We start from the raw sequence: 13353 nt of genomic DNA, 5'->3' as shown, positions 1-13353 counted from the left end.
AAAACAAATGTTAATTGTTTACAAAACGTTCAACTATCGTTACAATACCATAATAGTATTGTAACAGGGCGAGACGATTAATCGAACGAATATATCGATGTCTCGATTGCCTGCGACCGGATGACCGTGATCGTTATTATCGTCGTAATAATAATATAGGTGTAATATAATGTTGAATTGTTATTAAATTGATACGCGGAAAACGATTGATCGTGCGTTTCGATTTTAACGCGTGTTCGTGCACGACCGCGACCGTCGTTGTCACCATACGATATTATCATCATTACACGGCGTGTCCTTGTCTGTCGCGTTGTACGATCTGTGGTGAGCAGTGATTACAGCAGCTGCAGTCAGATCGGCTCTATCTCCGCGTATCCGTTTAGCGCGCGATAAGAAAACAATAACTGTTTATTACGCACGGTGATAGCGTGAGCCGTCGCACAATCACCAGCTGCACTCTTGGCGGCGATCGTCGCCCGTGATCCTTCTCGATCACACAGTCGCAGTCGTTCGTCACTCGTGTCGCATGTGACCCGGGACTGCCGTGCGACCGCTGAAGTCGGGAACGGCGGGCATCGTTGCGTCCAAACGATACGCCCACAGACATCAACCCACAACGATGTGGTCCGCCGGCGGCTTGGCCGTTGTCGTGTGGCTGTTGATCGCAACGTCCGCATCCGCCAGATATCCGGTTGTCTTGGGTGAGTATTGACCTGCCGACCGAGCGCCAGCGACCCTGCGCGTCCATTCGTCCCGCGCCTGTGGTCACTTGCTCCGTTTTACTGTCCCCCATAGCCATCGTAGTGTCCCGTTTGTTGGTTTGTGTCTTTGTCAAGTCTTATCGATAATTTTTTTTTTCTTATTTCTGCTTTAAACATTTTAATTTTTTTTACACCGTACGATAACCATTTTATGGCTTTTCAAATTTTCATTGAAATAATTATTATACACAACAAATTTCCATTGAGATTTGAAGGTCGTTTTCTCTATTAACTAAAACCTTTTAGGTATTGTTTATTAAATTATTTATCTTTGTTCAACTAGTGGTCTAACCATATTATTTTAATCACTTAAAATTCAACAATAGTTAGATAAATTATGCAATTGATTGGTAAACAAACTAACCACTATAACTGCTTATTATTAAATACACAATAGACAATAGTTTTTATTGGATGATGATTACATCATGATTTAAAACATTATAATTTTAAGTATAATCACATTATATAGGGACGTGTTTAATATCAAGGTTAAGTATTCATATCACTTTTCGCATAATAAATGATATAACATTATTAATGTATTTAACACTCAATTCCACATTATCTACATGATAATATATTATGATCAATTATTATTATTTTTTTTTTTTTAAATCATTTTTTAATCTATACTATACATTTTTATTAGTTATCTAATGAATTTTGAAAATTAAAAGAATAAGAATATAATTTCATAAAAACAATTTCTTTCTAAGTTCAAGGTAACATGCATACTTTTGTATATCTTTTGTCTATTCTGTAGCCAAAGATCAGTGATCTAATACATTAAAATAATCTATTTTAAAAATAATATATTAACACATAAATAATGTTCAGCTCATATTATTTTTTAGAATACCAATGACAACTATAAACTTTGATGACAAATAAGTTAAAAATAGTTTAATATTTACCCATACATAATAGCTTTGTTCGTTTTGACAAAAAGTGTACACTTTTTCAATAACAGTGTACACTGAAGCATTTGTTTTGGAAAAGTGTCTGCGTACACACTGGTTGTTTTGAAATAGTGTGGGTTTAGTGTATACACTATCCAACTAAAGTGCAGGTGTTGTATTGGATTTTCGGTGTGGAGCCGTTATCATAAATATATTTCTTTATCACTCACTATATGCCGACATTAATGTATTTAATTTCTGATTGAAACAAATTCCCATACCTAAAACGTTTGTTTTGCATTGGCACACCACACTGTCCACAATCAACACTTCCATCACACTACAGTGTTAATTTAAGTTTTTAAAATGAACAAACCTATTGATTTTTAAATACATTTTATTGATTGGCCTATATATGTATATATAATACAGTTGAAGTATTGAATCAGGTAGCTCATGAAATAACTTTATAGTAATGTAAACAATTAATTCTTAAACTAATTTTTATTTTATACATCTTATTTCCTATATCGTTAATGTATTAAATTGTACAATATTGCTATTTTGATGATAAAATAAATTTTAAAAATGCAAGTGATTTTTATTTTTTACTTGTCGTACATGTTATATTACATGAGGGTTAAAAACACTACTCAAATTTACAGTTTAAGGTATGTTCTGAAAATGTATTGATAGTAAAAGCTGTTCCAAATGTAACAATAAAATTAAGATCTTCCGAAACTACTCAATCATTTGGAACTGGTTTTTTAAAGTATACTTGCAACACAAATTTAAAAAAAGTTATGTGTTTATAGAAAAAACAATGTTGAGCTATTCTATATCCCACAATAGCTCTACACACACAAATAAATAATATATAATTATCATTACTTCAGCTAAAAATATATGATTAACTCTATAAAAAATATAGTTAGTTTTGATATGTTTTCATTTTTTATACTTGAATTATTCTATATTTTAATAAAAATCAAATTAAAATTATATAATATTGTAACTAAATATTGTATTAAATAACTAGTTAAAGTAAAATAAATATTTTTGTTCCATATGAATGTATACTGTTTGTTATGAGCACCATATTATATTACACTAGATTAGCATATTAATTATATTTTTTACTATATTATATTAGCATTGTTTTTAATATTTAAGTCAATTAAGTGGGTACAAATGCTTAATAAGCATCTATGCTTGTATGATGTACATCGTCCGTTAGGGGGACATCAGTTGTACGATTAACTAAACATAGAGTAATTATCAATTGTCAATTTTAAATTAATAATTAAATTATCAAAGCTTATAAATAAACAATCTTGTCAAAAGTACTTCATTGTGTGTTTAATTAAATCCTAATCCAATCAGAATCTAAACTACCATAACAAAAGCTTTCTTACAATGGAAGAAATCACTACTGAAGAAAAAACACTAGTCTCTACAGAGGTGTGGGTTTGAATCCCACCACTGCCATCAGATGTTGTGAATAGGATGGTTAAGTCCATCTCCATACATTAATGTTCTTTCTTCAGTAATGTTTGTTTTCACTGTAAGAAAGCTTTTGTTTTGGTAATTTGGGTTCTGATTGGATTAGGACTCAAATATAAAATGAAGTACTTTTGACAAGATTGTTTGTTTATGAGCTGTGGTAATTTAATTATTAATTTAAAATTGACAAATAGCATTTACTCTATGTTTGGTTAATTATTGTAAGACTGATGTCCCCCATCAGACAATGCCCCCACATAACTAAATAACTTAAACATTAAAATCCCATAATACTAATATAACTTAATATAAAATATAAATAATATGCTAATCTAGTATAATATGGTGCTCATAACATGTTGTAATATATTAGATATAATTATTGTTGTATAATTAGATAATTCATTAAACTATATATTTATTTCATTAAATAATGTTATTCACACTATAACATAACATAATTAATATAAATATAACTAAAACATAAATATAAATATAATTTTTTTTAAGTTGATAATTTGTTAAATTTAACATTTTTAATTGGCTTATGTTAATTCTGTATTATTACTGAATATCTACTCAAACATATTTATAGTACTTTCTTAATCACCATTATAATTATTGTTTACACTTAGGAATTACTCTGCTGCATATGTTATTTTGTGGTTCTCATTCCTGTGAGTTTGTATAAGAGGACGTTATACTCGCATACCTTGTATCTGTCTTATTAACATAGCAAATTCGCGTTCAGTTGAACACATTTTATGTTGTTAGCTTTAATATTGGAGACAATTTACCTATTATTAAACTTAAAGGTAAGAATATTATCTAGGACATGTCATATTGTTTTATTGACGTTATAGTTTTAAAGTGAGTTATAGCTATGTAAAATATTACAACTTAAAAATGTTCATAACTCACTTTAAAATAATAATACCAATAAAAGCACATGACACTTCCTAGATAATATTATATACCTTTAAATTTGATGATAGGTAAATTTACTCTAATATTAAAGCTAATAACACAAAATGAATTCTGTTGAACAAAAATTTTCCATATTGTATTTATGTATGTAAGACAAAGACAACACACGTATAACATCCTCATGATAATAATTTCTAATAAAACAAATAGAAATAATTTTTTTAAGGTCATACTTTCAAACAATATATAAATATATATTTTAAAAAATCAATTAAACCAAACTAATCCATAATCAATTGATATTCAGCTTCATGTACAAAATAATGTACAATTTATTTAATAAGTAGGTATATTTGATGCTTAATGACATTGACCATATTAGTAAAAGATCCTAAGGATAACAATTTGTGTAGCAACATAATCAATATTATGTTCTTTAAATTAAAATGATTATTTTTTATTTTTAGTTCCAGGTGATGGTGGTAGTCGCATTGATGCTAAATTGAACAAACCAAGTGTCGTTCATTATTTATGTGATAAAAAAACAAATGATTATTCTAATATTTGGTTAAATCTTGAATTGTTAGTGCCATATGTAATAGACTGCTTGGTAAGTAAAATATTGTATTTAATTATATTAAGAGGACGTAGAACCACTAGAACCCGCATATGTTGTCTCCGTCTTACACACGTGCGACATTTGAAATTTTCATTCACAATATTGAAACTGATGGACGAAAATTTGTTAAGTCTCACGTGTTTAAGACGGAGACAACACATGTGGGTACTACGTCCTCTTAAGTTAATAACTCATAAACTTTGTTTAATTATTAGATAGATAATATGAGACTGATATATGACAATGTTACCCATACTACTCACAGCCCTCCAGGTGTAGATATAAGAGTACCTGGATGGGGAAATTCTTCTGCTGTTGAATACATTGACCCTAGTTTATCTACATTTGGTGCTTACTTTAAGAGTGTTGGCGATACATTAGTTGGCACTGGTCTTGAGCGAGATGTTTCTATTCGAGGAGCTCCTTATGATTTTAGAAAAGCCCCTAGTAAGAATTAAAATTGAAAAAAAATGTTCTATTGTATTAGTACAATTAATTTATTTTTTGTAGATGAAAATACAGAGTTTTTTGTAAAACTAAAGACACTAACTGAAGAAACATACCAACAAAATAATAATACACCAGTTGTGTTCATTGTACATAGCATGGGAGGATGTATGACATTAAAATTTTTGCGAGCTCAAACACAGGAATGGAAAGATCAATATGTCAGAGCAATGGTTTCATTAGCTGGCGCTTGGGGTGGAGCAGTTAAAGCGTTGAAAGTGTTTACTGTAGGTATGCTGAAAAAAATAAATAGAAAATAGTTTACAAATATTTAATGTCTATAGTAAATGTATATTATTTATTTTCAGGTGATGACCTAGGTGTTTATGTTCTTAGTGGTAGTGTTCTAAAAGCTGAACAAATTACATCTCCTAGCTTAGCATGGCTTTTACCATCCCCATATTTTTGGAAGTCTGATGAAGTATTAGTAGAAACTGATACAAAAAACTTCACAGTGGCAGACTATAAATCATTTTTTGAGTAAGTATTATCATGCAACAACAAAAATAATTTTATTAATATTTGTGATCATTACAGAGACATAAACTACATAACTGGCTATAATATGTACTTGGACGTTAAACAATACATGGATTTTGGACCACCTGGTGTAGAAGTCCATTGTTTACATGGTGATACAATTCCAACAGTTGAAAAGTTTGTTTGTCATATTATTGATTATTTATTTTTTTTTAACATTTATTTGTTATGTTTTAGAATGATATATGGACCTGGTAAATTTCCGTTGAAGTATCCTAAATTACAATATGGTAATGGTGATGGCACAGTCAATTCCAGAAGCCTTGAAGGTTGCAATTATTGGTCAAGTATGCAAAAACAAAAAGTTTTTCATCAAGTATTTCCAAATGCTGACCACATGACAATCTTAAGGGATGAACGAGTAATGGATTACATCGCACAGCTCATGGAAAAACTATAGATACCTAATTATTTTGAACTTAAGTCATTATTAGAATGAATAATTTATTAATAGTTAATGTGTTCATTTAAATAGATATTTAAGGAAATCAGTAACTATAAACAATCTTATTATATTATATCAGTTGGGTACTCAAATATTTTCAAACCTTCAATTTATGTTAAATTGTATTTCATTTTGTTGTTTACTTAAGACCTTAAAATACTTTAAAACAAACAATATCTTTGTTTTTTAGTAAATTGATCTCCATACAAGTTTATTAAATTTATTATAACCCTAAAATCATTTAATTATTCACTGTTTATTGCAATTTATTCTTACAGCTAGTAATCTAGTAATGTAACCACTAGATAATCTAAAAATATAATGTTTCAAGGTTAGATTATGTATAATACAAAATAATATAGTACTAAGGTTATAAGTTATGATTAATATCTCAAATTAAAACATAATTAAATCAAAATATTATCAAAACCCAGAGGACCTCTAATTGGATAGATGAAACTAATTAACAGGAATATATGATTATCACAACATTTATAAATGCTATTTTTTTGTAAAACAATTATAAAAAAAAATTGTATAAATTATTGATACTTGATCATAATACATATTAAGATTTCTATTTTATTTGGACTTTTGTAGTATATACAATTTCTTTCTTGGAACCCTACTGTGTGAACTTAAATGTTTATGTGTATTACTTTTTTAAATGAATTTAAGATAAGATTTTTGTAATTTTAAATTTTAGTTTTATTTAATTTTTTTTATTTTTTGTCAAAACCTAATAATAAAATAATATAAACATAATTTTGAATAATTAAGAAATATGCAGAATATATATATAATACATTACATTTTATTCCAACAAAATTATATAGTGTTACAAATAATGTAACGTATTTCTAATAATAGAATAATATTACGTTATTACTCATCACTTCTAATAATATTTAATATTCATATGCTATACAAATGTTTATTTAACCAAGGTTTTACAGAATAATCAGCTTTTAAATAGTTAAATAAATGTAAAATTATTAAAAGAAATCTTAAACTTAAACTTATAACTTTCAATAGGTATAGAAATAATATTATACAATGTAAATATTAAATAAAACCTTATTGTATAAATTGATAAAATTAAAAATCAGTACAAGAGCAAAAACCCTATACCCATCAATGATACATAACTATAATTAATTAAAATTGTTTTAATATTTTATGGTACCAGCCACCAGGTTCGAATAAAATTGACTCACACTAACTCTAAGTATGTTTCTTAATAAAATCCTAAGCAATAAAAAGATACATTTTTCGATATTTTTATAAAGATTTAAAAAATATTCAAGATTCATTTTTCCTATTATAAGTAATTTGTTAAACATTATAAATGTATTTTTCAAATAAGAACTTAGTATTTTTATCTTATCTTAGTTAGCTTATAAAACTAACTAAAACTAAATTTGCAGTTTTGCAGTTGAAATGTACACATCTTCAATTATTATAACTTAGGATTGAAGATATAATGCAAAATGTCTATAATTAGTTCATACTTAAATCAAAAATCCAAAGATGTTTATTTAAAATATAATTTATTTTTATAGACATATTAAGTTAAAATTTGGCCAAAATTATATATTTTAATGATGAGTGACAAAATATACTATATTATTTTTTTTTACACATGATATATTTTTAAATGTAATGATTTTGGCAAGAATTAATTCAACCTATTCTATTACCAATGATAAAACAAATTACTTGACTTAATAGCAATATTATCATTTTTTGTATATAATGATTTAAAAAACATAAAAAAATTGTATCGATATTTATAGAAAAAAACCTAAAAATTGGTAACTGAGTATATTAGTACACAACTCAAATCAAATCAAAATTTTTTGAAATTTTTTTCATGTATAGATAATCATAATAAAAACATTCAGTTTTTTTTTTGTTTTTATAGTTATTCGTTTTTGAATTGCAACAAAATAAGAAAATCGCTACATGAGAAACCGAATAAATATCCAATGTACAATAATATGAACTTAATACTCTCATAAAAACTTAATGTGACTTTCTTGTAAACATTTTTTTTTTTTTTTTTGATAAAGGTAGACAACTTAGGAGGAATCTTGTATTATATTTTTTATGAATTTATAACTCAAAATAATTTGTAAATTGTTTTCATTTTTACGTATTTTGTTAATATTATAACAAATCAAAATATTTTGAAAATTTTTTTCATGTATAAAAAAGGCTAGTATAAACATAAACATTTAGTGAAAAATTCACGTGTTTACGATCATTTGTTTTACACTGTTATTCATTTGTGATACGTCCGGACCGTTCCATGCGACTGAATCTTATATCCGTTAGTCTTATAAGCGGCGTCTACTGTATCAAAAAAAAAAAACACATCATTGTAAAACCAATACATTCATTGCTCCTCTCAGAATCTAAAATTTTAAAATTTTTAATGTTCATCAACTAGAAATGAGTCAAAATATTTTGGAAATTTTATCAAGTATAGTAATTGATAAATATACATATTATGGTATACATTCCAAGTGTCTGAGATTATTCGTTTTTGAAATAAAGTGAATATATATTTAATGTCGTAAAAATTTCAACTTCAAACACTCATAAAAATTTAATTTGACTTTCCGGTAGAGTTTTTTTTTTTTTTGATAAAAATAAACAAACTTATGCGGAATCTTTTATTAAATTTTCAAATGTTAGATTTAAAAAGTAAAATTTTCATGAATTTCTAAATCGAAATAATTTGTACATTTTCATTGTTTTTACGTCTTTTGTAAAAAATTGAACTTTAAATGCTAATAAAAAAATGATACTGTATTTTTAATATTTTTTAACTGATATTCTAACAATATATATAAGGAGCCTTGTATTGCATTTGCAAGATTTTCGATCCAACGAATACAATTTTATTGACATTTATAAACAAAAAAACTAAAAAAATTTAAATTTGAAATTGTCCGTAAACAGCTTAAAACGAGTCAAAATATTTTAAAAATATTATTGTGTATAGAAAATGAGAATATAAACATTTAGTTAAATTTTCAAATATTTTCAGTTATTCATTTTTGAATTTTTCAACTACTGTTAGGAGCCTTCTATTAAATTTTTAACCTTTTCTACCCAACAAATAACATTTTATTGGCATTTATAGAAAAAACCTAAAAAGTTGGAAAATGAGTATATCCGTAAACAGTTCAAAACAAATTAAAATATTTTGAAAATTTTATCGTATATAGTAAATGATTATACAACATTACAATGTACTCTCAGTAACTCAAAATTTACGGGAAAAAAAATAATTCGACTAACTACAAATATTTCAAGTTTTCAAAATTTTAGTGTAGAAGCGTAGCCAGGGGTTTTTTATGGTGGGGGGGGGGCTAAATAATTTTGACTTGAGTTATTGAAAATTAAAAACAACAACATAACAAAAATATTGAAAATATAAAATAATATTAACGTTGATTTTCCGTTAACATATTTACTATTTTAAATAATTAAAATTTGTAAGACAATTTCCGTATTTAAATTTAAAAAGGGTGGGAAAGTGAGTACCTATCGCCCTGCTGTAGCGATGGAGAGTAGGTTACTATAATGGATGTGTTAAATTTGAATACAATGATATCTGTCATTGTATACAAAATCGATTCTGAATGATGGAGATAATTTGTGAGTCTAGGATAATTAGTAGGATATATTATATTATTAGTTATATTTAAATTGTAATATATCGTTATTATTTTACGCAATTTCATACGCTCATAAAATTTTTCTACATTGTCCCTGAAGTTTTTTTTTACATTGATTTGAAGAAAATGTTTTGGAGAACCTTGTATTGGGTTTTAGATATAAACCAATAAAACATTATGAATTTTCAACTTAAAAATTCCTTACAAATTTTCGCGATTTTGACATATTTCGTAAACATTTGAACTTTAAATGCTTATAAACAACAATTGTGATTAACAATTTTTGATTTTTTTTTTTTACTACACTAAGTGCAACTTATTATAAACCTTGTATTATATTTTAAAATTTTTTTGAAATGCCAAATTTTTTTTATCGGCATTTCAAACAAAAATACTTAGATAGGTACATCGAAAATTTTAATTGTCAATAAATAGCTTAAAAAAGTGAAAATATTTAAACTTGGTGAAAATTTCAAGCATTTAAAATAATTTGTTTTTGAGTTACAGCAAAATACAAAAAAAATTGATTTTGTCGGAAACTAATTATGCGTAAAAATTCCCATTTATCCGTTACTTTCTTAGGTTTTTATTTGACGTTTTTGAAAACTATTGGAAATTTTAACCTATCAAAGTATTATTTAGATTAACTTTCCTTTTCAAAGTGGGGGCTGAAGTCAAAAATTAAAGCATTATTTTTACTCCTGCAAAACGTGATGACAGACACGAAAACAAGTTGGTGCATTGGGAAGGTCAAAATTAAAAATTCCTAGTAATTTTCTAAAGAGCAGGGAAAAACAGAAATTTTCACGCGAAATCGGTTTTTGACAAAATCACAAAATCAATTTTGGTTTTTGGTGTAACTCTAAAACAAATGACCGTAAATACAAGACATTTTAACTAGATGTTTATATTAGAATTTTCTAAACACGATAAAATTTTCAAAATATTTAAATTATTTTTTAACTATTTACATTTTAAGTTTCCAATTTTTTGAGTTTTTTTTCTACAAATTTCAATAAAATGTTTTTCGTTGGGTAAAAAAATTTTAAAAATTTAATATGAAGCGCCTAATATAAATTATAATAGTTGAAAAATATTAATAATACATTTTTTACATAGTCAGTATCTAATCACATTTTTTTTTTTAAGTATTTAAAGTTCGAATTTTGACAAAATAGAAAATACGTAAAAGTTAAGAAAATGTGCAAATTATTTTATTAAAAATTCATAACAATTTTTTTTTTAAATCTAAGATTTAAAAATTTAATACAAGATTCCTCGTAAGTTTGTCTAATTTTATAAAACAAAAATATCTCTACCAGAAATTCAAATAGAATTTTTATGAGCGTTTGAAAAGTTCAAATTTTACAACATTGGTATTCACTCGATTTATCATGTAGCGATTTTCTTATTTTGTTGTAATTAAAAAACAAATAACTTTAGATACTTTAAATAATTTACAATATATGTCTATTTTATCAATTGCTTTACTTGATAACATTTTCACTCTTTCTGAGCTGTTACGGAAATTTTCAATTTTTTCAATTTTTTTTCCATAGTTGTTAAAAAATTAGTTATTCAATTTTTTGGATCAAGAAGTGTAAAAATTTAATTCATGGCTCTTGCAGATAAATCGTTACAATAGCAATTGAAAAATATTAAAAATAAATGGGCACAATTTATTTTTATAAGCATTTTAAGTTTGAATTTTGAAAAAATTTGTCAAATTTTAAATTTTTTGTAGTTAAAAATATATATTATAATATATCAATGCTGACTCTCCGTCTTCAATAAGATTCGTTTTTCTTATACAATGATATTATATCATTGAATTCAAATTTAACAAAATCCAGTAGATATATATATATATAAGCAAAGCGACACCCACTTACCTACCTTTTTTTATTTATACAATTATACTAATTTAAATTTAAAAAATTTCGTCTTGAATATCAATACGCTAATTTTATAGAACAATTGTCTATAATCAAAAAAAAAAATTATTTAAATCGTACGTTTTTATGCTGACGACACTGCAATTCTCTCACCTGGTATTGATCCTGTAGAAACTGTACATTTTTTACAAACACATTTAGACTTAATAGACAAATGGTCATCCATCTGGAAAATCAAAATTAATCCTGACAAATCAATTTATGTTCCATTTACACTAAAAAAGTCCATACCCCTTCCCCTCTATTTTCAAGGAATACAAATCCCAATATCCTCAGAAGTAAAATACCTCGGTGTCCTAATTGACAAAAAACTGACCTGGGGTCCTCATATCAAGTCAAAAAGAAAAATCCTCAATAGTCGACTCCACTTACTTCGCCCAATTCTGAAATCAAAATTACCCTTCCACACAAAAATAATCATCTACAAATCCTTATTACGGCCTATCTGGGCTTATGCTATCCAAATTTGGGGATGCGCTAAACCATCTCAAATACGTACCCTCCAAGCCTTCCAATGTATCACTCTCCGAATTATCTCTTCCGCACCTTGGTATGTATCAAATTCCACACTCCAAAATGACTTCAAAATAGAAACAGTAAATCAATTAGCCACAAAACACTATAAAAAATTTCACTCTAAATTACAATGTCACTTTAACCCTTTAATCGCTGAACTTGCTTCCAACTCACTTCCTAGTAACCCCCCACGCCGCCTAAAGAGAAATTGGTGTCGTGATCTATTGAATGATTAATGGTTCATTCCATTTAATTTAAATTTAATTTATATCAAGTCAATAATTAATAAATAATTAAAATTGAAAAAATTAATTAAAAAAATTAAAATAACGTTGGGTTCTATCACTGGATGGCCTCCCTCCTCATGTGTTCATGTTGTAAATAAAATTGTACGTATGTGTGCTCAAATTTGCTTATTATGCCTTATTGTAGCATAGATTGTAAATATTCTAATAATAATAAAAAAAAAAAAAAAAATTGTACGTTTTCTAGCTGATTTGTGACAATTTTACGATATTATATTATGTAGTTCCATTTTGCGTAAAGAATACGAATTATAACATCGAAAAATAAAGTAATATTATTCATTGACAAAATTATTATTTTCGTATTGACGTATTTGGCTATTTATATTTTATAACCTGTGTGCGGCTACGATAAATAACCAGTTTTGAACTTTGGTGCGGTTCGGCTGCTTATGCAAGCGGGGTGGTGAAAGAAGTACTATTACAGAACGCTGCTGCTGTAATCGCTTTAGCAGCACATGACGACAAATTCGTAATTTTTTTGCCAAAAATATGCTTTCGTACTTTCAATAGTACTCAGGTTTCGTTGATCGTAGAAACATGATTTTGGTATCAAAATAATAACGAGAAGTTGTACTAAATATTCTTGGAACAAATTTTCGATATCTAAAATTGCCTATTTTATATAATTTTTTTAAAAAATGAAAAATTGTACAAACTTCAAATACAAATAAAATTGGAACG

At 26.6% G+C, this 13353-nt stretch overlaps 1 protein-coding gene across 1 annotated transcript; it reads left to right on the top strand.

Moving 5' to 3' along the window:
- Positions 1 to 288: 288 nt before the first annotated feature.
- On the top strand, positions 289 to 6789 carry LOC113559777 (group XV phospholipase A2-like). The gene is made up of 7 exons (XM_026965530.1): positions 289 to 701; positions 4561 to 4703; positions 4928 to 5159; positions 5223 to 5450; positions 5528 to 5699; positions 5757 to 5876; positions 5937 to 6789. The coding sequence occupies exons 1-7, from the start codon at positions 620 to 622 to the stop codon at positions 6157 to 6159; spliced, it is 1200 nt and encodes a 399-aa protein (XP_026821331.1). The 5' UTR covers positions 289 to 619; the 3' UTR covers positions 6160 to 6789.
- Positions 6790 to 13353: the final 6564 nt, after the last annotated feature.

This window comes from Rhopalosiphum maidis, chromosome 3 (genome assembly GCF_003676215.2).
Source record: "Rhopalosiphum maidis isolate BTI-1 chromosome 3, ASM367621v3, whole genome shotgun sequence".
Classification (NCBI taxonomy): domain Eukaryota; kingdom Metazoa; phylum Arthropoda; class Insecta; order Hemiptera; family Aphididae; genus Rhopalosiphum; species Rhopalosiphum maidis.
The sequence above is the reverse complement of the archived record's forward strand: the minus strand, read 5'-3'. Positions and strand labels throughout refer to the sequence as shown.

Bases quoted from the DNA above. Each gene is read 5' to 3' on its own strand.
- LOC113559777 (XM_026965530.1), top strand. From the start codon at position 620: ATGTGGTCCGCCGGCGGCTTGGCCGTTGTCGTGTGGCTGTTGATCGCA. The intron at 702-4,560 runs GTGAGTATTGAC...TTTTATTTTTAG, and splicing joins CAGATATCCGGTTGTCTTGG to TTCCAGGTGATGGTGGTAGT. The intron at 5,160-5,222 runs GTAAGAATTAAA...TATTTTTTGTAG, and splicing joins TGATTTTAGAAAAGCCCCTA to ATGAAAATACAGAGTTTTTT.